Consider the following 19,921-nt stretch of genomic DNA (forward strand, 5'->3'; position numbering starts at 1 on the left):
TGGTGTCGATAAAAGCTTTCTACCCGTCTATCGCCATCGAAGTCTTTGTTTATTTATTTTCAGACCAACATCTCAAACGTAAACAACGCCTCTCGAAGATGAGTCTGCAAGAAGAGACTATTTTGCAGTTTGCACCATGGGAATCCTTCGTGTCACCCACATTCTGGCACAAACTGGCGGAAGTAAAACTGGACCATGATCGTCTCTCGGATACTAAAAGGTCCATCAGTGGACACTACACGAATCGCAACGCCTCCGGATGCCTCCTGGAGGTGGACTACACGGCCTACAATAGGTACATATAATCGAATTCTAGTTGGCTTCCAAAATCAATAATCAACCCGCATTTCAGATCAGCCCAGCCACCAAAATTCAGCCACGCAGCTGTCGGAACTATTTACAATAAAAACACCATTGAAGAGTTCAAGGCCCTGGATAAGGTGGCGTTGCTGGCGGATGAGGGCAAGGAACTCGTAGCTGATATGCGCAGTGGTCGGGTGCTGGGGGATCCGAGTCTTCTGACCCGCTTCTTTGTTCTCTCCTTTGCTGATTTAAAGTCCCACAGCTACTACTACTGGTTTGGCTTTCCCTGCCCTCTCACACCCACCTTGAAGCTCCAGGGTGGAGTCCAAAAGCTGCGGGATGTCCCCAATAGCCAAAAATACAAAGAAGCTTTGAAATCCCTGCCAGCCGAGTCCCAAGCCTTCTTTATTCTGTATGTGAACGAGAAGGAAAATGTCTTTGAAGCCCGAAAATTAAATACTTTGGATGAAAAAGATGTGGAACACTATTACTTTGGCTTCGCAGATCCCAGCGAGTACGATCACCCGGCCTGGTTGATGAGGAATTATGCTGCCTGGTTACTGAATCATTGGTTGGTAATTGAATTAGTCAAGTGCAACGCAATGCATTGAATCGATTTATCTTGCAGCCCCTCGTTTGTCGGAAAGAAGCTCAGGTTTCTGGGCCTGCGTTACAATCAAAAAATGGAGGTGGATGACAGCCGCATCTGGGAGGTGATCCAAACAGAGAACTGCGATCTAGCGGATACCACGGAGCTTAAGTTCGTGGGCTGGGAGCTCAATAAGAATGGGAAAATGGGCCCCAGAATGGTCTGCATGAGGGACAGCATGGATCCGGCCAAGTAAGCTCCAAGCCCAAGTAACTTAGTTGATATCCATTATCAGTGACATGCGACAGCTACGTAGATGCATTGTTTGATATTTACATTCTTATCTAGTCATGTTTGTGTTCTTTTAGACTGGCTGAGAACTCTGTGAACCTTAACCTGAAGCTAATGAAGTGGCGCCTGGTACCTGATCTCAACCTGGAAGCTATCTCCCAAACTAAGTGCTTGCTCTTTGGAGCTGGTACCTTGGGGTGTGCTGTGGCTCGAAATCTACTGGTGAGCTTTAAAATAGTTGAAACCCACATTTCTCTAATCACTTTCCAACTTTAAGTCATGGGGATTCAAACACATAACTTTGATGGACAACGGCAAGGTTGGATTTTCGAATCCAGTGCGTCAGAATCTGTACACCCACGCAGATGCGGTAGCTGGAAACAGGATGAAAGCCACAACAGCAGCAGAAAGGCTCCGGGAGATAAATCCAAGCGCTGAAACTGTGGGACATGTTCTGGAAATACCCATGCCCGGTCACACAATCGGAGAATCGTTGCGTGCCCAAACGGAGGAGCATTTGAATCTCATTGAAAAAGCAGTGCGGGATCATGACGTCGTGTTTCTACTTACGGACTCACGCGAGAGCCGGTGGCTTCCCACGCTACTCGGAGCGGCTTCTAAAAAGGTGTGTGTTGTTTGCAGATTAAATAATATTCAACTAATTGAATGCATTTGTCAGGTGGTCATTAATGCGGCTCTGGGCTTCGATAGCTACCTGGTCATGCGACATGGAAGCACTCGCGACGATTCAGGCGATGGTGGTCAGGAGATTGATGGACTGAAGTGCGTCCGCGGCAGTCAGTTGGGATGCTACTTCTGCAATGATGTGACCGCCCCCGGAAATGTAAGCTCCACTAAGTATAGTGTTAGGATATAGCACATTTATTTATAGATTTTCAGACTATTAGTTAGATCACTTGTTGTTAGACGCATTCGTAGTCATGGCGGGAATACTTCTCAAAGGCGGTGCAGGTGGGATCTCCCGTTTGCAGATGATCCACACCGGTTATCTGCACTACTAGCCCATTAATGCTAGTCACCTTGAAACCCACAAGGTTGGTCATGGCATTTGGTGTACGCCAGGCGTAGCTAAAGAAATTGTAGCCATCAACGGCAGTAAGGACTTCTCGTTCCGTGAAGGCCAAGGCCAGCTTGAACTGCTGATTGAACACGAAGGGGAAGCCCCCATGTCGTTCCTCAGTGCCAAACCTAGAAAGAGATAACTTATATATCCAATCGTCAGTTAATTATAGACTTTACTTACTGGAAGTTCCGGTCCATTGAGTTTCTCACCACAGCCTTGTCGTCAAATCGCACGCTGAAGTGCAGCTCCTCGCGCTTGGTGTCCGAGTCCATGAACTTGATGATGAACTGGCCCTTTTTGTTTTCAAAACAACGGGCGGTTATAACGATCACATGGCCAGGACTAAACAGGATAGGGACGTCGTTGCTGAAGGCTTTGAAGTAGTCGGAAGCGTGGATGGCAGGCCAGGGATTCGGGAACACGGTGCGATGGTCCACCTGCTTGATGACCTGAATCTGGTCGCGAATCTCCAGTGCCCTAATTGCACCCAATGGCATTCTGTAGCGGAACTTGCAGAACTCTCTGCTATTTATGGAGATGTGGAAGCAGTCCTCGCAGGCCAGGATGTACACCATGAAGAATTCGCCACTCACGATGGGATTCGGCAGCGTAATGTTGTCCTCGACCTGGGTCTCTTCCTCGCCCCAGGAGCCGTTCACCTTGGCATTTCTAACGATCACATCGTTTCGAAAGTAACAGGAGAACCTGAGCCCAATGTCCGCGTCGGGATTCACCGAGGTCTTGGCCGAGCACAGGTTGATGTGAAACCTTGAAAACAAAGTTTTAGGAGCATTAGTCACGGCCCGATAAGAAATCCAGGTTGACAAGTAATTAGTCACATAAAAGGTGTGAAAACGGAATAAGAATCTAGATCCGTATCAGGAACACTCCTTACCTTGCTGCTCCGTCGATCGTCTTGGCCACAATCTCCAGTACATGACCGAACTCCAAGGGATGAGAGAGATTGCCTGCGTATTCCGTTAGCATGTTTCCTGGATATTTGCGTTACCACTTCCAACCGATCACACTATCGGTTTCCCACTGACCGAAAATCGTTTATTGTAGGGCTACGGGAGAGTCCGAGGTTCTCCGGTCCTCCACTCACCCCGGAACTTTATCTAATCAGCGTGCCGACGAGGTGGGAGCAGCGGCAAAACACAGTAACTCAAGTAACCGATAGAACCGCGAACATTACTCAACTTTGTATTTGGTGTATTAGCTCCGCTGTTTATTTTGTTCTGGCCTGGAGACGTCATCTGTGAGTGCCTCGTTTGTTGACACGGGAAAGCTTCGGGCCGGAGCTTTTGCTCTTTCCACTGCACCGGAGGCTAAGCTCATGTACCCTGTCATGTATGTTCCATCTCTTTTTAGTCGCTCAAAGATCGCACCTTGGACCAGCAATGCACCGTGACACGACCTGGAGTATCGAATATCGCAGCGAGCTATGCCGTGGAGCTACTGGTGGCCTTGCTCCAGCATCCGCTCAGGGAACAGGCACCGGCTTACTACGCCCAGAGTGGGAAACCAGGGGAAGCGGACGGCAAGGTGCCGGAAGGTCTGTTGGGTATTCTTCCTCACTCCATCCGGGGAATGCTGTGCAACTATGAGAACATCCTCCCGGCCACTCAAAAGTTTGCTCAGTGCATAGCCTGCTCTAAGGTGGGACATCTTTTTTAATTTTAATTAAATCTAACAAATTATTAAATCATTTTATTTTTAGCCTGTACTGGATGCCTTTAAAAACGAAGGCCATGCCTTCCTCTTTAAAACATTCGAGACAGCCAAGTATCTCGAGGATCTGACCGGCATTTCAGAGTTCACAAGGTTAAATAGCGAGGTGGGTACTTATTATATTTTCTAAATTATTATACCCTTGTGGTCAAGAAGACATCTCCGACCCTATAAAGTATATATATTCTCGATCACGAAAACCTCCTGAGTTGATATAAGCATGTCCGTCTGTCTGTCTTTTGGAAAATGGACAAAAAATCGGAAAAATATATTGTCTCAGGATTTTGATGCAGAATGGTGGGGAATCGATCCAGAAATCGTTTAAGGTACTCCGCTTGAGCATCGGATGCGAATTGGGGAAGATATCGCCATCACAGTGGACCCTATAGGGAAAAAGCCCATTTTTAAGGGATCCCATCAGAAAAATGGACGAAAAATCTGAAAAATATTTTGTCTCAGGGTTTTGATGCAGAATGGTGGGGAATCGGTCTAGAAATTGTTTAAGGTACTCCGCTTGAGCATCGGATGCGAATTGGGGAAGATATCGCCATCACAGTGGACCCTATAGGGAAAAACCCCATTTTCCAGGTATCCCATCAGAAAAATGGGAAAAAAATCTGAAAAATATTTGGTCTCAGGATTTTGATGCAGAATGGTGGGGAATCGATCTAGAAATTGTTTAAGGTATTCCGCTTGAGAATCGGATGAGAAATGGGGAAGATATAGCCATCACAGTGGACCCTATAGGGGAAAACCCCATTTGGAAGGGATCCTATCAGAAAAATGGGAAGAAAATCTGAAAAATATTTTGTCGCAGAATTTTGATGCAGAATGGTGGGGAATCGATCTAGAAATCGTTTAAGGTACTCCGCTTGAGAATCGGATGAGAATTGGGTAAGATATAGCCATCACAGTGGACCCTATAGGGAAAACCCCATTTTCCAGGTATCCCATCAGAAAAATGGGAAAAAAATCTGAAAAATATTTGGTCTCAGGATTTTGATGCAGAATGGTGGGGAATCGATCTAGAAATTGTTTAAGGCATTCCGCTTGAGAATCGGATGAGAAATGGGGAAGATATAGCCATCACCGTGGACCCTATAGGGGAAAACCCCATTTGGAAGGGATCCTATCAGAAAAATGGGAAGAAAATCTGAAAAATATTTTGTCGCAGAATTTTGATGCAGAATGGTGGGGAATCGATCTAGAAATCGTTTAAGGTATTCCGCTTGAGAATCGGATGAGGATTGGGTAAGATATAGCCATCCCAGTGGACCCTATAGGGGAAAACCCCATTTGGAAGGGATCCTATCAGAAAAATGGGAAGAAAATCTGAAAAATATTTTGTCTCAGGATTTTGATGCAGAATGGTGGGGAATCGATCCAGAAATCGTTTAAGGTACTCCGCTTGAGAATCGGATGAGAATTGGGTAAGATATAGCCATCACAGTGGACCCTATAGGGAAAACCCCATTTTCCAGGTATCCCATCAGAAAAATAGAAAAAAAATCTGAAAAATATTTTGTCTCAGGATTTTGATGCAGAATGGTGGGGAATCGATCCAGAAATCGTTTAAGGTACTCCGCTTGAGAATCGGATGAGAATTGGGTAAGATATAGCCATCACAGTGGACCCTATAGGGAAAACCCCATTTTCCAGGTATCCCATCAGAAAAATAGAAAAAAAATCTGAAAAATATTTTGTCTCAGGATTTTGATGCAGAATGGTGGGGAATCGATCTAGAAATCGTTTAAGGTATTCCGCTTGAGAATCGGATGGGAATTGGGGAAGATATAGCCATCACAGTGGACCCTATAGGGAAAAACCCCATTTTCAAGGGATCCCATCAGAAAAATGGACAAAAAATCTGAAAAATATTTTGTCTCATGATTTTGATGCAGAATGGTGGGGAATCGATCTAGAAATCGTTTAAGGTATTCCGCTCGAGAATCGGATGAGAATTGGGGAAGATATAGCCATCACAGTGGACCCTATAGGGGAATACCCCATTTTCAAGGGATCCCATCAGAAAAATGGACAAAAAATCTGAAAAATATTTTATCTTAGGATTTTGATGCAGAATGGTGGGAAATTGATCTAGAAATCGTTTAAGGTATTCCGCTTGAGAATCGGATGAGAATTGGGGAAGATATACCCATCACAGTGGACCCTATAGGGAAAAACCCCATTTTCAAGGGATCCCATCAGAAAAATGGCCAAAAAATCTGAAAAATATTTTGTCTCAGGATTTTGATGCAGAATGGTAGAGAATCAATCCAGAAATCGTTTAAGGTATTCCGCTTGAGAATCGGATGAGAATTGGGGAAGATATACCCATCACAGTGGACCCTATAGGGAAAACCCCATTTTCGAGGGATCCCATCAGAAAAATGGACAAAAAATCTGAAAAATATTTTATCTCAGGATTTTGATGCAGAATGGTGGGAAATTGATCTAGAAATCGTTTAAGGTATTCCGCTTGAGAATCGGATGAGAATTGGGGAAGATATACCCATCACAGTGGACCCTATAGGGAAAAACCCCATTTTCGAGGGATCCCATCAGAAAAATGGATGAAAAATCTGAAAAATATTTTGTCTCAGGGTTTTGATGGAGAATGGTAGAGAATCAATCCAGAAATCGTTTAAGGTACTCCGCTTGAGAATCGGATGAGAATTGGGGAAGATATCGCCATCACTGCGGGCCATATAGGGAAAAACCCCATTTTTCAGGGATCCCATCATGAAAAATGCACAAAAAATCTGAAAAATATTTTGTCTCAGGATTTTGATGCAGAATGGTGGGGAATCGACCTAGAAATCGTTTAAGGTATTCCGCTCGAGAATCGGATGAGAATTGGGGAAGATATAGCCATCACAGTGGACCCTATAGGGGAATACCCCATTTTCAAGGGATCCCATCAGAAAAATGGACAAAAAATCTGAAAAATATTTTATCTCAGGATTTTGATGCAGAATGGTGGGAAATTGATCTAGAAATCGTTTAAGGTATTCCGCTTGAGAATCGGATGAGAATTGGGGAAGATATACCCATCACAGTGGACCCTATAGGGAAAAACCCCATTTTCAAGGGATCCCATCAGAAAAATGGCCAAAAAATCTGAAAAATATTTTGTCTCAGGATTTTGATGCAGAATGGTAGAGAATCAATCCAGAAATCGTTTAAGGTATTCCGCTTGAGAATCGGATGGGAATTGGGGAAGATATAGCCATCACAGTGGACCCTATAGGGAAAAACCCCATTTTGAAGAGATCCCATCAGAAAAATGGGAAAAAAATCTGAAAAATATTTTGTCTCAGGATTTTGATGCAGAATGGTGGGGAATCGATCTAGAAATCGGTTAAGGTACTCCGCTTGAGAATCGGATGAGAATTGGGGAAGACATAGCCATTACTGTGGGCCTTATTGGGATACAATCTTAACCGCAAGGGTTCATGACTTCGGCTCCGCCCGAGGTTAGCTTTCCTTTCTTGTTTCTAAAATATTTTCAATTTACAAATACATTTTTCAGATAATTGACTTTGATGATGATGAATTCGACATGTCTGAGGAGGATGAGGATTGAAACTCCATTTCCATTTATATAACAATAGCTTATGGAGGCCTAGAAATTTCACATTGCAATTTAATTTCGGAATTTATACGCATTTAGAGTCTATTGCCTAAACCAAAAATTTTTGTGTATTCTAATTGTAATTTTCTAGTCATTAAGTAAAGTTTTTTGCATTTTTCAAAACTATTTTAACTATGTGTTTCTAAATAAAGTTACTCTGAATTGAAAAGATTTATACGGTGATTCAAATGGAAACAATTAATAAAATAGAAAAAACATATTTCCGTCAATTTACAAGTCGCAGCCTATTGGCCTTTGAACCATATATAGTATTTATAGGTACTCGCGCTTTCCTACTGATAAGGAGCATCACGCGAAAATATTTTTTCAGATCTGAGAATTCCCAGCTTTTGTGGTTGACAAATATTTGTTTGAGTTTTAACGGTCAATGAAATCGTTATTAGCTGCACTTCTCAAGGCAAAAAAATACGCAAAACCCAAGATGAATGTGCTGATGTTTTGGGAATATGCAAATGATTTACATAGTTGGTTAGCCAAAAGAATAGTTCAAAGGTGAATAAACTTGGCTAGAAAGCCGCGAGCTAATGGTCTATGCTAATCTCGGATTGGAATGTCTACAAATGGGGGTAAAAAACAGCAGATATCTTTCAGATAAAGTTCCAAATATTATTTAAAATGGAGTCTTCATCCTTTTATAATTTCAACCTAAATAATAAGACACTTGTATTTACTAATCAAATATTAAAAATATACATTTTAAGACTAACTCAAACTATATATTATTTCCAATAGCTCTGGGCCAAATAATTCGAGTTGAACAAATATTGGCAAGCGGCACTTGACATACAATTGAAGTAAACATTTCGAAAGGCATTTCATCAGATGACCCCAGGGCACATTTGGGGCTAAGAATGCCAGAGCCATAGAGCCGCCACAAAGGCTCTCGGCCATTTCTCTTGGCCAAGACAATACCAAAAATGCAAATAAGAAAGAAGATCAGCCCAAAGAAAAAAAAAACGGCACGACTCCATAATTAATAGTTGGCTCGGGTGGGGGAAATATCTGGCCGCTCAACCTCGGATCGGATCGGAGTAGCATAAATTTCGAGCCAACTGCGTAAACAAAAACACCTCGAGTGGAATCGAAAAGCGGCTCAAAATGCGATTCGAGCTGAGATGCTCTGCCGGCGTCGATTTTTGTCACTCGAATTGCGTTTTGAGCCAAAAAGGGGTTTTGCTGGCCAAGATCTCCATAAATTGGTGAAAGATATCCAAAACCGCACACAAACTAAGTGGCGCGCATCCAAGTGGCAGCTATCCTCGTGAAAAGTCTCTAAAAAGTGCAAGTTGAAGTCCTGAAACAGAAAGTCTACTTTAAAAAGTGAATCTTTTATAAGTATTTTAAATAAGTTATTCAGTTCTTAATAATAAAAAAGTGTGCAAAAACAAAAAATTAATAAAATGGTAAGTCCTGAGTCCTTGAGGGCTTAGATTGTTAAGAAGAAATAGGGTCTAGTCTATTGTTGTTTATAAAATAGAAAGGCTTTAAGTTTTAAAAAACGGTTTAACCTTTTAAAAACTAAAAGGTAATATTTTTTTTCTCTGCACTTTTCCTGATTCCATAATTTGAAAAATGCAATCTCCAGTTTAGTGAACTCTCCACCGTTTGGCTTTGAAAATTGCCTCCGGCTTTCAGTTTCAGACAATTTTCTTTTCCAAACTGTTTGTTTATTTCATATTGACGCAAATAGTGGTCCACAGAGTTTTATTTTTTTGGCTTTGACTTTGCCATTGGCCTTAACTTGTTGCGAAAGTGGCTGCCAAGCTGGCAGTTTCAGTTTATGCTTTTTGGCCATTGCCGAACTATGTTTTTTTTTCAAATGTGGCATGTGGCACCCAGGGTGAAAACGGTTAATTGCAGGGCTTTTAAAAAAGTTATAGCCTGGTTGTAATTGCAGTTAGCATGGAAAGTAGTTAACCAAGCTGAGGTTTTTTTTTTTGGAAATTATGTAATGCATTTTCAGTGGCTTTTTAAAATGACATTTTTAAAAGAGCTTCTCAAAAAATTAAATTGTTTTAAAGAAAGAAAAACAAAGGAATCTTTATTCTTTGTTTTTATTAAGAACTTTTAAGGAGAAAGTTAGGTCAATTGGCAGGTCATTTGGGTCAATTAGTCATTATCTGAATCTTCTGAAACACAAAGAAGTGACAGATACTTTACAAGATTTAAGGGCTTTATGACAAATATTCGGCAATTAAACAGAATTATCACTTACTTACCTGAAAGTAGGCAATGAATTTTCACTTTTTTTCTAAAAAAAAGTATCTGAATCTTTTATTGCGACTTTGAATTCCGATTTAGCCAACTTTGACCTCGTTAGGGGAGAAAGTTTGAATTTGTTTTGGTAGAATTTGAATATGTTTACAAAACAAGGAAAATATGGTAAATTATGATAAGATGGTGTTTCAATTTGGATGGTAAAACCCCAAAGGACCCGTATGTTTTGTTTAAGAAAAAATTACCGTGATTTCTTAGATCTTCGAATGCGTCAGCAGCTAGATTCATGCAAACCAAACCAGCTAGCCCCTATCAAAAAAATAAAATATTTGGGCACGGGCTGATAATCAAAAATTTGTTTTTTATTCGCCAAGCCATCCCATTAGAACGCCATTAACCTCTGGACCAGAATTTCAGGCGCATCTGTTGAACCCCTCCTGGCAACATTCGAGCTTTATTTTATATATGTTTAAATGGGCAAATCTCCCTCCCATATGAAATTGATAGCGATAATCACTGGCGTCGGCTTCTGGTGTTTTTTTGTTATTGTTTTTGACTTTTTTCATGGATTTACGTATGATCCGTGTAGATTATATAGCTGGAGCAGGGGAGACAAATCTCCAGAAACCGGGGTGTCAGTTCAGTTGGGTTTGCGATCCGTGGTGGAGCGTGTGTGCTTGATTTCAGATTTCCAGAATCAAAATCAATATTCATATTAATACAGAATCCAATCGGAAACATATAATATATCAGCTATCAGCCTATCAGCAGCATCGATCATAGAACGTAATTCATCTAAATCAATTTGAGAAATGATCTCTATAGGCGGTAGTTTTCCACTTCGACTTATGCCACCTCCCACTTCCAGGTCAATCAGAGCAAGCCCAAAATGGCCCTGTCCAAGATCGATTCGGAGATAGAGCAAGTGGACCAGGAGAAGTACCTGCGCCAGGCCACCAACTACTATCAGGCGCTGGAGAAGCCCCTCAAGTACGGTCCAGTGGTGGAGACTCTTCCGGACTTGATTGCCGCCCTGCACCGGGAGTTCGAGTCCAACTACGTGAACATTGAGATGGTCAATCACCTGATGCTCTCCTACAAGTCCAACGAGCGGGAGTGGCGCAAGTACGCCAAGTTCGATCGTTATAGCTACACCCGCAACCTTGTGGACGCTGGCAACGGCAAGTTCAACCTGCTGATCCTGTGCTGGGGCGAAGGTCATGGCTCGTCGGTGCACGACCATGCCGATTCCCATTGCTTCATGAAGATGCTGAAGGGAGATTTGCGTGAGAAGCGCTATGAGTACCCCAATAGATCTGGCAGGGACACGGCCCGTACCCATCATCCTGATGGGGAGATCGATAGCCGTGAGCTGGTGGAGATCGGGGAGACTCCGATAGCCGTCAACGATGTGGCCTACATCAATGGTGAGGAGATTAGAAATTACGAAAGGGGGCCTCCCACTAACTATTCGATTATTTTCACAGATAACCTTGGCCTTCATCGCGTGGAGAACCCCAGTCACTCGGATACCTCCGTCTCCCTGCACCTCTACTGTCCGCCCTTCGACACCTGCTCGGTGTTCCAGGACAACTGCAAGAAGAGCACCGCCAAGGTCACCTTCTGGAGCAAGTACGGTGTAAGGACGAAGCTGGACGAGCAGTAGATCCTCCAAACAGGCAGAGCTCATTGGCCAGCAGCCTGAAGCCAGATCCCCAAATACAATTATTGTTGCATATTGCTAAGAATCTTTATTATTAGATATTTAATGTGCTAGGGCCTAAGCGGTACCGGGAGATGGAAATTCGGAAAACGGCGATCTATTGGAGGGCCACGTAACCACTGAAGGCGTTGATAACCCTCTCCGATAAGCAGTCCCAGTTTCCTTTTGCCGTATCTTTAGTTTTAGTTGTGTACCAAAAATATTCAATACATAATTTTATCATTGACAACTCCTCGAATGGCGTATTCATTGCATCCAGGGGGGGAAAGTGTATATATAATTTGGATTTTAGGATTTTTAATAGTACCGATCATGCGTCTGCGTTCATTCCCATGGATCGGGATCGCCTGGGAGGACCTCGGTCCAAGGTCTGCTTGATCGATTTGAGCAAACCAGGAATCAGGTTGATGTGCTTCTCCACGCAGTCGCCCGTACAGTTCTCAAACAAATGCTGGGATCGGGACATGTCCCGGTCATTGGGATTATTTGGCAAACTGGACCTGGCGTCGGCATTGCAATCCTGTGGAGCAAATATGGTATAGCTTTGGTTTCTGGTAAGAAATTTCTTTTCATTAATAGGGGTTTAGTTTAAATGGTTTTTAAAAAAGGGATTAACTATGATATTAATTCAAAAACTATCTTCAAAGAAAGTATATCTTATCTTTATTTTTTATGCATCTTTGGATTTACCATTGGATTGAAAATAAACATTAAAAATGTAGCAAAAACTTGTATGGAATTACAAATATCCTTTAAAAAACTATTTAGTTTTCGTCAAAACAAAGGACAAAGATTCCCTTCATGTACATTTTTTTGGAAAATGAAAATTTTTTTCTAATGAGATATAATCAAACTCTTACCCTGACACAGTTCTGGAGACGACTTTGAAACTGTCCCAGCTCATGCTGCAGGTAATTCTGGGCATCCATCAATGGAGCAGCACACTTCTCAATGCAGTTTTGAACGCTCTCCAGTGTCCCTCGCTCGTCGTCACAGCACCGGGCAGCGCAAATGTGCATTTTTGACTTTAGGATCACCATAAATTTTAAGCCTACTCCGGAAGATGATGACCATCTCGCTTACCTGCATTCGGCGCAAGTGACTGCGGTACATGTCCTCGATCATGTCGCTAATGGCATTCTCGAGGCGTTTCTTCTGCTGTTCCACCATTACATTAACGGAAATTTAATAATTTCGAACGAAATAAACACGATGTCGCCTTGACAGATTTCGGTGTACAATGTGTGTATATTTTTTTACTCTTAAATGTGATAGGAAAATGTAACATGATTTGGAAGATTCCAAGCACTTTTGCACGAAAATTAAAAATAGGATCAACAATTAAAGGATGGTCAATTCAATTGGCTTAGACTTGAGGAATTCCGTCGGGTCCCTTTGAGAGTACTTGTTTCATTGTCTTCATCATGCTGGGGATAAGACCCACGTGCTTGTCGACGCACTGGATGGCACAACGTTCGAACTGGTCGGTGTATTTGGCTATTTGGTCCTCGTTGGGGTTGGGCGGCATTTTTACTTTTACATCGTCGTTGCATTGCTACAATTAAGATTGGTTGATAGTACTTTATATTCAAGATAACAGGGATTGTGTTGATGAAATGGGCACTTACCATGACGCAACGCTGCAGTCTGCCTTGGAATTCCCCCAGTTCGTGCTGCACATAGTTTTGGGCCCGTGTCATGGGCGCGGAGCAGCGATCCACGCACCGCTGGACGCTGTCCACGCTAGAGGTTCCATCCTGGCAGCACTTGGCCGCGCACAAGTGCATCTCGTTCTGCAATTGGAAAGTACAAAGCTGTAGTTGGGTTTCTTCAGTGAATAGTGAATGGAACCTACCTGCATTTTGCGGAGATGAGTCTTGTCCATGTCGTCAATCATCTCCGTCACTGCGGATTCGATGCGCTGGCGCTGTTGCTGGATCATTTTGCTAAATTATTGAAAATTGTCTAAAACACGCGATTTCGTAATATCAAAATAAATGCCGGGAGACCTCACACGGTTTTCCAACATTCCCACAACACGCTGCCCAACACTTCTGATGAGGGGTACCACCATTTAATTTTAAATAATAATATAAACATTAAATATAAAAAATATATGACCTACATCACAAAAGGCATAAAGCCTTAAAATTTTTAATTATAACAAAATATTAATAAAAATTCTTTTTAAATAATATATTTCAAAAATATATTTTCCAACATATGTTTTCTTCTTCTTTATTAGTGTTTTACAACACTGTCTACCCTGAATGGTCATTTGCTCCGGTTCTTGTGAGGATTTGTAAATTAAAACCATGTCCCTGCTTCACAAACTGAGCCGATCGGCGCTCCAGGTAGTTTCCGCCACCAGCAGGCGAAGGAATCCGTTGCCTATCCGGCTGTTAAGCGGGCAGGAAGGAAAGCCTGCCGCGCCGGTGGAGGAAGTTTCTGTAGAAAACCCGGCTGAGAGCAGCAAGGGAGGATTCGCTCGTGCTTTTGACAAGTACACTGCTCCCGCCACACCGGAGCTTCCCCCGGAGGATAACCAGACGTTTGCCTCTCTCCTGCGCAATTCCAAGTTTGTGGACGTAAGTTCTTCTAATGCATTCACTTTGTTTATGTAATAACTTTCTGGAATCCCCATCAGCTGGGCAGCGCCGAGGGAAAGGTAGTAACTGGCAAGATCTTCCATGTCGTGGGTGATGATCTGTATATAGATTTTGGCTGGAAGTTTCACTGCGTTTGCAGTCGGCCCTCTAGAAACGGCAGGTAAGATTCATCCCAGTCACTTTTCGGTCCTTCAGCCAATTAATCCGTCTTCCTTTCAGCGACTATGTCAAAGGCGCCCGGGTTCGCTTGCGCGTAAAGGATTTGGAGCTGTCAACCAAGTTCCTGGGGTCCTCTAAGGACATTACCATTCTGGAAGCAGACTGCCATCTTTTGGGTCTCATTTCCTCGCCCACCCGGCAAACAACCGCCAGGTCTACGCCCAAACTAGAAAATATTTTATAAGTTGTCTTTATTCTAAACGAGTGCATTAAAACCAAGGTTTGTTAACTGTTACGTCAAGTCATCCTCGTTTGTGGTAAACTGGAACACCTCGAAGTGGTGGTTGAGCTCCTTTACAGAGTGAAGCTGGAAGCGGGTGGCTAGAGCCCCGTTGTCGGACGGCCGCAGGAAGAAGACTCTCTTCGCTCTGCTGTGAACCAAAGCCATTGAGCACATCAGACAGGGCTCTTGCAGGAGATAAACATCGTAGCCAGTGCAGAGATATGGTCCGAACTTGGACAGATTGTCGTCTCCTTGAACTTCCTCCATCTTTTCGTTACGCCGAGATTTCTCTGCTCCAAAATTCAGGTCCTTATAATCGTCGTTCTTCGTCAGATAATCGTAGTAGCTTTTGGGCAGTCCGCTAAGAATAGCTTCGCTACTGGTTAGGTCTTCGGCAAAGCTTAGATTTGTATCCATCGCTCCACCTTGCTGACTGCGTGCCACAAAATCTACAAGAAGCATGCTGCAGTGCTCATGTGGGCTCTGTGCTTCGCCAGAACCGGCGATGGCCACTATGCTGGGAGTTCGCGGGTCAACACAGATGCCCACCGGTCGACCGGCATTCAGGTTTCTAGATAGCTTAACCAGCAGCTGGGCCATGCGCTTGTGGAAGATGCGCTGACTCGCTGTGAAGTTTGTGCCATTTCGAAGCGATTCCGAGTAGTGGTTTGGGTGGAACTTGCAGGGCCAGTGCTGCTGGGTCTTTTCATATTGCACGCGGAGGCGGGGCATCCGCTCAGGTACCTTTACCAGTTTGTTACCCTGGCACAGGGCATGGAGCACGTGCTCCGAGAAGGCGAAGCGCTCCAGGTACTGCTCCAGGGTCTCTGAGGCATCGATCTCCGAGCTGGGACAAATGAGAACATCGCGATCCTGAACCCGTTTTAGGTGCTGGAAGTGGGGCAGCTTCTGGGAGAGTTCCTGGATAACAGCCTGCAGTTGCTGTTTCGTTTCCAGTTGGCAACTGTGGGCCTGGATAAGCGGTATTTCCTGCAAAAATTCATCCGACAAGATGGCCCGGATTCCGAGGATTTCATCGTTGTCCCCTAAGCTGAAGGATTTCCTGGGGCGTTTCTCTGGAGGCGGAAGATCCATTCTCTCGGATTCAGATAGTTTTGTGCCTTGAAAGCCATATCGCAGCCCTGGAATTCCGGTCTCGGTTTCACCATAAGCCAGCTGATTGTGGTGAGTTACAGTTGGCGCCAAGTTTTGAAAAGTGTCGAAGGAGCGCGTATTACAAATTTCATCTGGGGAGCATTCTTTGCTAAAAACTTCAATATTAGTATAAATTTTTGGTAAAAAATGTTGGCATTTTAATTGGAAAACAGAAGATAATAAAGAGACAATGTGTCTGCACGTGTGTTGTGGTTTTTTGTCACTCTACATCGGGTGCGTCGCTATCGGGATTTCGGGGATGATATTTAGTATCGTCCTCTTCGCTATAGCCCTATTCCACTTGGTCCTCCAAACGAAAATAAGGCTCGCTCTTGTGGTGCTTTCGATGGCCACCGCTTTGGTGCATGGACTGAGCATGGCGCTGTTACTCATCGGCACCATGCTGGTGAGTTTGGACCTATTTTTTTGGATTTAATTACCTAAAATATACCTATCGTTTTAAAGGATGTCTGCTGGACCATATTTTTATCCTTCGTGGTTGGGATATTCTCCACTGCGCTTATAATTGGATCCCTGGCGGCACTCTTTTTCGAAACTGAGAATCCTGTCCACCTGGTGGGTGGGGTTATCTTGGCCTTAAGTAAGTTCTTCTTTGATTTTAAACTATAATTCTATAATTATATAATTACTGTTATTATCGTTCATAGTTCAGATATACTTCATGTGGATCATTATATCCACTTGGTGGTGCTGTCGATCGTGTCGCAACGACTGCTAGTTGTAAAATGTATAAATATATAAAATAAATATATAAATTACTCAAATATACGAATTTAATAGACACTTTTTGATTTATATATTAAATCTATTTGGGGTCGGCTTTTGGTCCTTTTTAAAAGTTCTTAAAATAGGGAAATATTAAAACTTAATTTAGAAAAGTTAACAGAGTTTTACACTTAAATATTTGCAAAAATTAATGTAAAATAATTGTAAAGTGTTTTTAGTAGACTAAAATGATTTAAAACTTGAATGTTTGATACTATTGAAATTGAAATTGAGAAATTTCGCGCGGAAAATCCATTTTTTGACGTTTTCCAACACATAAGCGGGACTCCAACAGGTTAAAAAAAAATACTGTATAAAAATACAGTATTTTACTGTAAAGTCGAGTATTTTACTCGAACCAAGTTTGAGTTCGGAGCAATTTCTTACGATCGCCAAGTATTCGTCGGCTCCCAAAGTATCTCCAAGATCGTCCGAAATTCATTCGGTTTGTGTACTTCTTGGGGCTGGCAATGGAGCAAGCGGCTCCCCCAGCGAGTGAGAGTGTGCGTGCATTTCGCCCCCGAGTCCCGTGGCGTGTTTAGAGAAATAATAAATGCATATTGTACCACGTATATTCGAAAAAAAAAAATATAAAAAAATACCCAAGTGTTTGTGAGTCGAGAGTGTTTTACTTGCCGCAATTAGAAGTAACGGTGCGAAGGTGATTTGCACGGGAGAAACTGGAAAATCAGCGAAGCGCGCCGCCCGCCGCCTATCTAGATACTTGTATCTGCAATTTGTGGGCTTTTTTTCGGTTTTCGGTTTTTGTTTTCGTTTCGCAACAAGTGGAAAAGGCCATCAATTTAATTCAATCAACGGCGATCAGCGGCGGCCAACCTGAGGCATTTTCCGCGTGTGTGGCAAGCGTAGGTGGAGGATCCCATCCGATCCAAACAAAAATTTCTTCGTTCTAAGCACAAACAAATGAGCAGAAACTATTTGTGAGATACAAGTTCGCGAACCGTGAGCCGTGAGCCGGTTTAGTCATCGCCAGAGCTGAGTAGTGCAGCTTTGCGATTTTTATTCGCATTCAGAGACCAGAAACAACAGCTGTAGTGTCGCCGCACCTGGATGTTTGCTCTGCCTTGGAGCTCCACCGGCCGCGATAAGATATCGGCGGTGGCTAGTGAATGTTATATAGTGGAATAAAGAGAATAAATACCAGCAACCTGAATCGGGCAATAAACGGAAAAGAAAATCGCACACAGTTCAGTGCCAGTGTTTTCGTTTCAAGTTAAATTCGAGCGTTTATCTTATCGGCCTGGTCATTGATTGAGCTTTGCCTTTCCGCTCTGCTCCGGGTTGGGTGAAGTCATTCCGCCCGGAGACGTCGCCGTTTGAGATACAATATCTATATCTTCTAATGCAGCAGCCGCAGCTACAGCATTTGCGATAAAAGCGACCTGAACTCGTTGTCTAAATTTAGCCAAAAGCCAAGGAGGAGCCAGAAGACAGACAGAAGCCGGCAGAGCCGGGAGCCGGGGAAACAAGAATACCCCGTAAATCAAGTGAAGCAGAAGACGACCAAGATGGACATAGAATCCGATTCGGACACCTCGGAGCGATGGGAGGACTTTTTTGGTAAGCGGGCGGGATCACTGAACTCCATCGTGAAGAAATGACATGACTCAGGAGCACTGAAAGAAATTTTTATTAAAAAAGCTTAGTTTTTGAGGGTTGAGATGAGAAAACTATTATTTAAAACTAATCTAATTTAATATTTAATTTAATTTTAAATATATTTCCTAAGACTTTCAACCTTAATCTTAAACTTGTATGGTTGGGCAACCGAAGACTCTACGCATTCTCTACCAAGAACCCCCAATATGGACATGCGTGCAAGAACAGACCATCATCAAGTCGGTTGGCTTTCTTGGGATTGCTGCTTTTGGCCCGAACATTCGCGGATTGCATTCGCGGTGGCTCCGTTCCATTTCGTGGCCATAACTGTACAAAAACAAAAACAATAACAGAAACAACCAAAAAATAAATGTATAACCCACTGAGTGGTGGGGAATTGCGTGAATTGCGGTGTAACGGGTTCGCTTTGTTTTTGCATTCCGCTCGGAGCTCAGAGCTCCGAAAAGTCGGTTGTAATGAAATTTAATGATAATACATAATTTCGGGCTTTTGACCCACATTACCATACAAGTGTTGTGGCCACGAAAAAGGTCTGTCTTGAGATTTGCAATTTATGTTTTTGGGTGGTGGTGGTGTTGGCCGAACCACCACAGTTTGCTGACCCACTTAAAATGTAACGCCGATTAAAGCCAATCGTCCCGGCCAGAAAGCAAGCTTGGGGAGTCCAAGCTGCAGTCGGAGCGTTTGCTTTCCTTTTCTTTCCTCCCTCGGAGCTTTCATTCAATTAGTGCATTAGTCATAAGTTTTATGTGACCGTCAGAGCGTGTCGACGATGTGTTGACTTTCTTTATTACTAGTATTAGCAGTGGGTGTTAGATAACACAGCCCCCCAAGTCCAGGCCCCAGGCCCTAAGTGATCTATTCATTCAGATCTCTTGGGGTAACCCATAATTTCACTCAATTAACCAATTAAGTTGGTTTTTTTGTGAAGAAATGTTAAATATAGCTTCCTAATCTTTGCTTTATCCATGTATTTTTAAAATATGTTTCTGCTATATCTTAACTGCTATAAAGAAAACCACACGCCTTGTTCCATGACGATTACGAAACCCGGGATTCCAGGCTTTATTGTTCCAATTGTTTCGTGTGGGCATGATGTGGCACTCGCACCAGTGAATCATGTTAGGAGATTGTGTGCTAACGAGCCAATAAAGGGTCTGTTCTCTACGGATCTCCGAGGCTTAGACATAGTAATTTGTAAACACCGACCAGGCAGAGGGGACCCACCGATAAACCGACTTGTGCAAGTGGCTGACATTTGGATGGTTAACATCCAAACGTGACTGCATCCGAGGCTGCATGTCCAGGGCATTACCGATTGCATCGACCTATAAATAGAACCCAGTGGAAGATATCAGCAGCCAGCAGTTGACCCATCCAGCGTGCCCTATCAAATGTCACTCTTGGCTTTCCCGCTTCATGCTATTTGTTTGTTTTCGCCTCTTGGCTCTGGTCTTGACTCTTCGATTTCCAGGCGGCAGGCAAACAAATAAACATAAAAAAACCTCCCAGATGAAGTAGAAATTTTGTGTGTGTGGACACAAGTGCATGACAGGGCAGGGGCAGGGGCAGAGGCAGAGGCAGGGCTCAGGTCAAGTCTTTGAATTACCTTTCATAACCAAATAAGACGCTGGATAACCACAAACACCACGGGAGTCGAACTGCCGTCTGGGTTCATTCGATATTGTTATTGAT

The 19,921-nt window shown here is 43.2% G+C and overlaps 9 protein-coding genes across 12 annotated transcripts in view; 5 read left to right on the forward strand and 4 right to left on the reverse strand.

Annotated features, from left to right (window-relative positions):
• Positions 1-23: 23 nt before the first annotated feature.
• Atg7 (Autophagy-related 7) lies at positions 24-7,862 on the forward strand. The gene is made up of 9 exons (XM_017237157.3): positions 24-295; positions 353-874; positions 932-1,144; positions 1,261-1,405; positions 1,461-1,808; positions 1,863-2,027; positions 3,639-3,926; positions 3,988-4,104; positions 7,531-7,862. Exons 1-9 carry the CDS (start codon positions 99-101, stop codon positions 7,582-7,584), a joined length of 2,049 nt encoding a protein of 682 aa, XP_017092646.2. The 5' UTR covers positions 24-98; the 3' UTR covers positions 7,585-7,862.
• LOC108122522 (32 kDa beta-galactoside-binding lectin) lies at positions 2,043-3,506 on the reverse strand. The gene is made up of 3 exons (XM_017237158.3): positions 3,163-3,506; positions 2,448-3,035; positions 2,043-2,392 (listed from the first exon to the last, which is right to left on the reverse strand). The coding sequence occupies exons 1-3, from the start codon at positions 3,252-3,254 to the stop codon at positions 2,107-2,109; spliced, it is 966 nt and encodes a 321-aa protein (XP_017092647.1). The 5' UTR covers positions 3,255-3,506; the 3' UTR covers positions 2,043-2,106.
• A 2,642-nt stretch (positions 7,863-10,504) lies between the features above and the next one.
• LOC108122529 (cysteine dioxygenase type 1) lies at positions 10,505-11,822 on the forward strand. The gene is made up of 3 exons (XM_017237167.3): positions 10,505-10,656; positions 10,739-11,297; positions 11,358-11,822. The coding sequence occupies exons 2-3, from the start codon at positions 10,760-10,762 to the stop codon at positions 11,534-11,536; spliced, it is 717 nt and encodes a 238-aa protein (XP_017092656.1). The 5' UTR covers positions 10,505-10,656; positions 10,739-10,759; the 3' UTR covers positions 11,537-11,822.
• On the reverse strand, positions 11,596-12,818 carry LOC108122530 (protein FAM136A). Of its 2 annotated transcripts, none has more exons than XM_017237168.3 (3): positions 12,677-12,818; positions 12,454-12,618; positions 11,596-12,113 (listed from the first exon to the last, which is right to left on the reverse strand). In XM_017237168.3, the coding sequence occupies exons 1-3, from the start codon at positions 12,761-12,763 to the stop codon at positions 11,904-11,906; spliced, it is 462 nt and encodes a 153-aa protein (XP_017092657.2). In that variant the 5' UTR covers positions 12,764-12,818; the 3' UTR covers positions 11,596-11,903. The 2 variants fall into 2 exon arrangements, with proteins under 2 accessions (XP_017092657.2, XP_070134987.1); XM_070278886.1 differs by having other exon boundaries at positions 11,996-12,135.
• A 3-nt stretch (positions 12,819-12,821) lies between these two features.
• On the reverse strand, positions 12,822-13,643 carry LOC108122531 (protein FAM136A). Its single transcript, XM_017237170.3, has 3 exons — positions 13,449-13,643; positions 13,222-13,386; positions 12,822-13,148 (listed from the first exon to the last, which is right to left on the reverse strand). Exons 1-3 carry the CDS (start codon positions 13,533-13,535, stop codon positions 12,960-12,962), a joined length of 441 nt encoding a protein of 146 aa, XP_017092659.1. The 5' UTR covers positions 13,536-13,643; the 3' UTR covers positions 12,822-12,959.
• A 185-nt stretch (positions 13,644-13,828) lies between these two features.
• Positions 13,829-14,662, forward strand: mRpS28 (mitochondrial ribosomal protein S28). Its single transcript, XM_017236974.3, has 3 exons — positions 13,829-14,181; positions 14,241-14,362; positions 14,422-14,662. Exons 1-3 carry the CDS (start codon positions 13,909-13,911, stop codon positions 14,603-14,605), a joined length of 579 nt encoding a protein of 192 aa, XP_017092463.1. The 5' UTR covers positions 13,829-13,908; the 3' UTR covers positions 14,606-14,662.
• On the reverse strand, positions 14,654-15,775 carry LOC108122403 (probable inactive tRNA-specific adenosine deaminase-like protein 3). The gene has a single exon (XM_017236973.3). The coding sequence runs from the start codon at positions 15,737-15,739 to the stop codon at positions 14,654-14,656; it is 1,086 nt and encodes a 361-aa protein (XP_017092462.2). The 5' UTR covers positions 15,740-15,775.
• Positions 15,776-15,886: 111 nt separating this feature from the next.
• LOC108122405 (uncharacterized) lies at positions 15,887-16,601 on the forward strand. The gene is made up of 3 exons (XM_017236976.3): positions 15,887-16,205; positions 16,265-16,400; positions 16,468-16,601. The coding sequence occupies exons 1-3, from the start codon at positions 15,990-15,992 to the stop codon at positions 16,536-16,538; spliced, it is 423 nt and encodes a 140-aa protein (XP_017092465.1). The 5' UTR covers positions 15,887-15,989; the 3' UTR covers positions 16,539-16,601.
• Positions 16,602-17,018: 417 nt separating this feature from the next.
• GEFmeso (Guanine nucleotide exchange factor in mesoderm) overlaps positions 17,019-19,921 on the forward strand; it is a 42,101-nt gene continuing 39,198 nt past the window's right edge. Inside the window, exons 1-2 of one of the 3 annotated variants that reach the window (XM_017237034.3) lie at positions 17,019-17,451; positions 17,955-18,166. In XM_017237034.3, coding sequence (XP_017092523.2) covers positions 18,115-18,166 — 52 coding nt within the window. In that variant the 5' untranslated portion in view covers positions 17,019-17,451; positions 17,955-18,114. Of the gene's footprint in view, positions 17,452-17,954; positions 18,167-19,921 lie in introns of those variants that run through there. The other 2 variants (XM_070278880.1, XR_011442483.1) reach the window with 2 other exon arrangements.

The sequence above is a fragment of the Drosophila bipectinata genome, chromosome 2R (assembly GCF_030179905.1).
Source record: "Drosophila bipectinata strain 14024-0381.07 chromosome 2R, DbipHiC1v2, whole genome shotgun sequence".
Lineage (NCBI taxonomy): Eukaryota > Metazoa > Arthropoda > Insecta > Diptera > Drosophilidae > Drosophila > Drosophila bipectinata.

Excerpts from the sequence above, each read along its gene's own strand:
- LOC108122405 (XM_017236976.3), top strand. The coding sequence starts at position 15,990 with ATGTGTCTGCACGTGTGTTGTGGTTTTTTGTCACTCTACATCGGGTGC. Across the intron at positions 16,206-16,264 it reads TACTCATCGGCACCATGCTG|GATGTCTGCTGGACCATATT; the intron begins GTGAGTTTGGAC and ends ATCGTTTTAAAG. Across the intron at positions 16,401-16,467 it reads TGGGGTTATCTTGGCCTTAA|TTCAGATATACTTCATGTGG; the intron begins GTAAGTTCTTCT and ends TATCGTTCATAG.
- LOC108122530 (XM_017237168.3), bottom strand. The coding sequence starts at position 12,763 with ATGGTGGAACAGCAGAAGAAACGCCTCGAGAATGCCATTAGCGACATG. Across the intron at positions 12,619-12,676 it reads GTCACTTGCGCCGAATGCAG|TCAAAAATGCACATTTGCGC; the intron begins GTAAGCGAGATG and ends GTGATCCTAAAG. Across the intron at positions 12,114-12,453 it reads GTCTCCAGAACTGTGTCAGG|GATTGCAATGCCGACGCCAG; the intron begins GTAAGAGTTTGA and ends TTTGCTCCACAG.
- mRpS28 (XM_017236974.3), top strand. The coding sequence starts at position 13,909 with ATGTCCCTGCTTCACAAACTGAGCCGATCGGCGCTCCAGGTAGTTTCC. Across the intron at positions 14,182-14,240 it reads GCAATTCCAAGTTTGTGGAC|CTGGGCAGCGCCGAGGGAAA; the intron begins GTAAGTTCTTCT and ends AATCCCCATCAG. Across the intron at positions 14,363-14,421 it reads CGGCCCTCTAGAAACGGCAG|CGACTATGTCAAAGGCGCCC; the intron begins GTAAGATTCATC and ends TCTTCCTTTCAG.
- LOC108122522 (XM_017237158.3), bottom strand. The coding sequence starts at position 3,254 with ATGCTAACGGAATACGCAGGCAATCTCTCTCATCCCTTGGAGTTCGGT. Across the intron at positions 3,036-3,162 it reads ACGATCGACGGAGCAGCAAG|GTTTCACATCAACCTGTGCT; the intron begins GTAAGGAGTGTT and ends TTTGTTTTCAAG. Across the intron at positions 2,393-2,447 it reads TCAATGGACCGGAACTTCCA|GTTTGGCACTGAGGAACGAC; the intron begins GTAAGTAAAGTC and ends ATCTCTTTCTAG.
- Atg7 (XM_017237157.3), top strand. The coding sequence starts at position 99 with ATGAGTCTGCAAGAAGAGACTATTTTGCAGTTTGCACCATGGGAATCC. Across the intron at positions 875-931 it reads GCCTGGTTACTGAATCATTG|CCCCTCGTTTGTCGGAAAGA; the intron begins GTTGGTAATTGA and ends TTTATCTTGCAG. Across the intron at positions 4,105-7,530 it reads TCACAAGGTTAAATAGCGAG|ATAATTGACTTTGATGATGA; the intron begins GTGGGTACTTAT and ends TACATTTTTCAG.
- LOC108122531 (XM_017237170.3), bottom strand. The coding sequence starts at position 13,535 with ATGATCCAGCAACAGCGCCAGCGCATCGAATCCGCAGTGACGGAGATG. Across the intron at positions 13,387-13,448 it reads CTCATCTCCGCAAAATGCAG|AACGAGATGCACTTGTGCGC; the intron begins GTAGGTTCCATT and ends TTCCAATTGCAG. Across the intron at positions 13,149-13,221 it reads GACTGCAGCGTTGCGTCATG|CAATGCAACGACGATGTAAA; the intron begins GTAAGTGCCCAT and ends TCTTAATTGTAG.
- LOC108122529 (XM_017237167.3), top strand. The coding sequence starts at position 10,760 with ATGGCCCTGTCCAAGATCGATTCGGAGATAGAGCAAGTGGACCAGGAG. Across the intron at positions 11,298-11,357 it reads CGATGTGGCCTACATCAATG|ATAACCTTGGCCTTCATCGC; the intron begins GTGAGGAGATTA and ends TTATTTTCACAG.
- LOC108122403 (XM_017236973.3), bottom strand. The coding sequence starts at position 15,739 with ATGGATCTTCCGCCTCCAGAGAAACGCCCCAGGAAATCCTTCAGCTTA.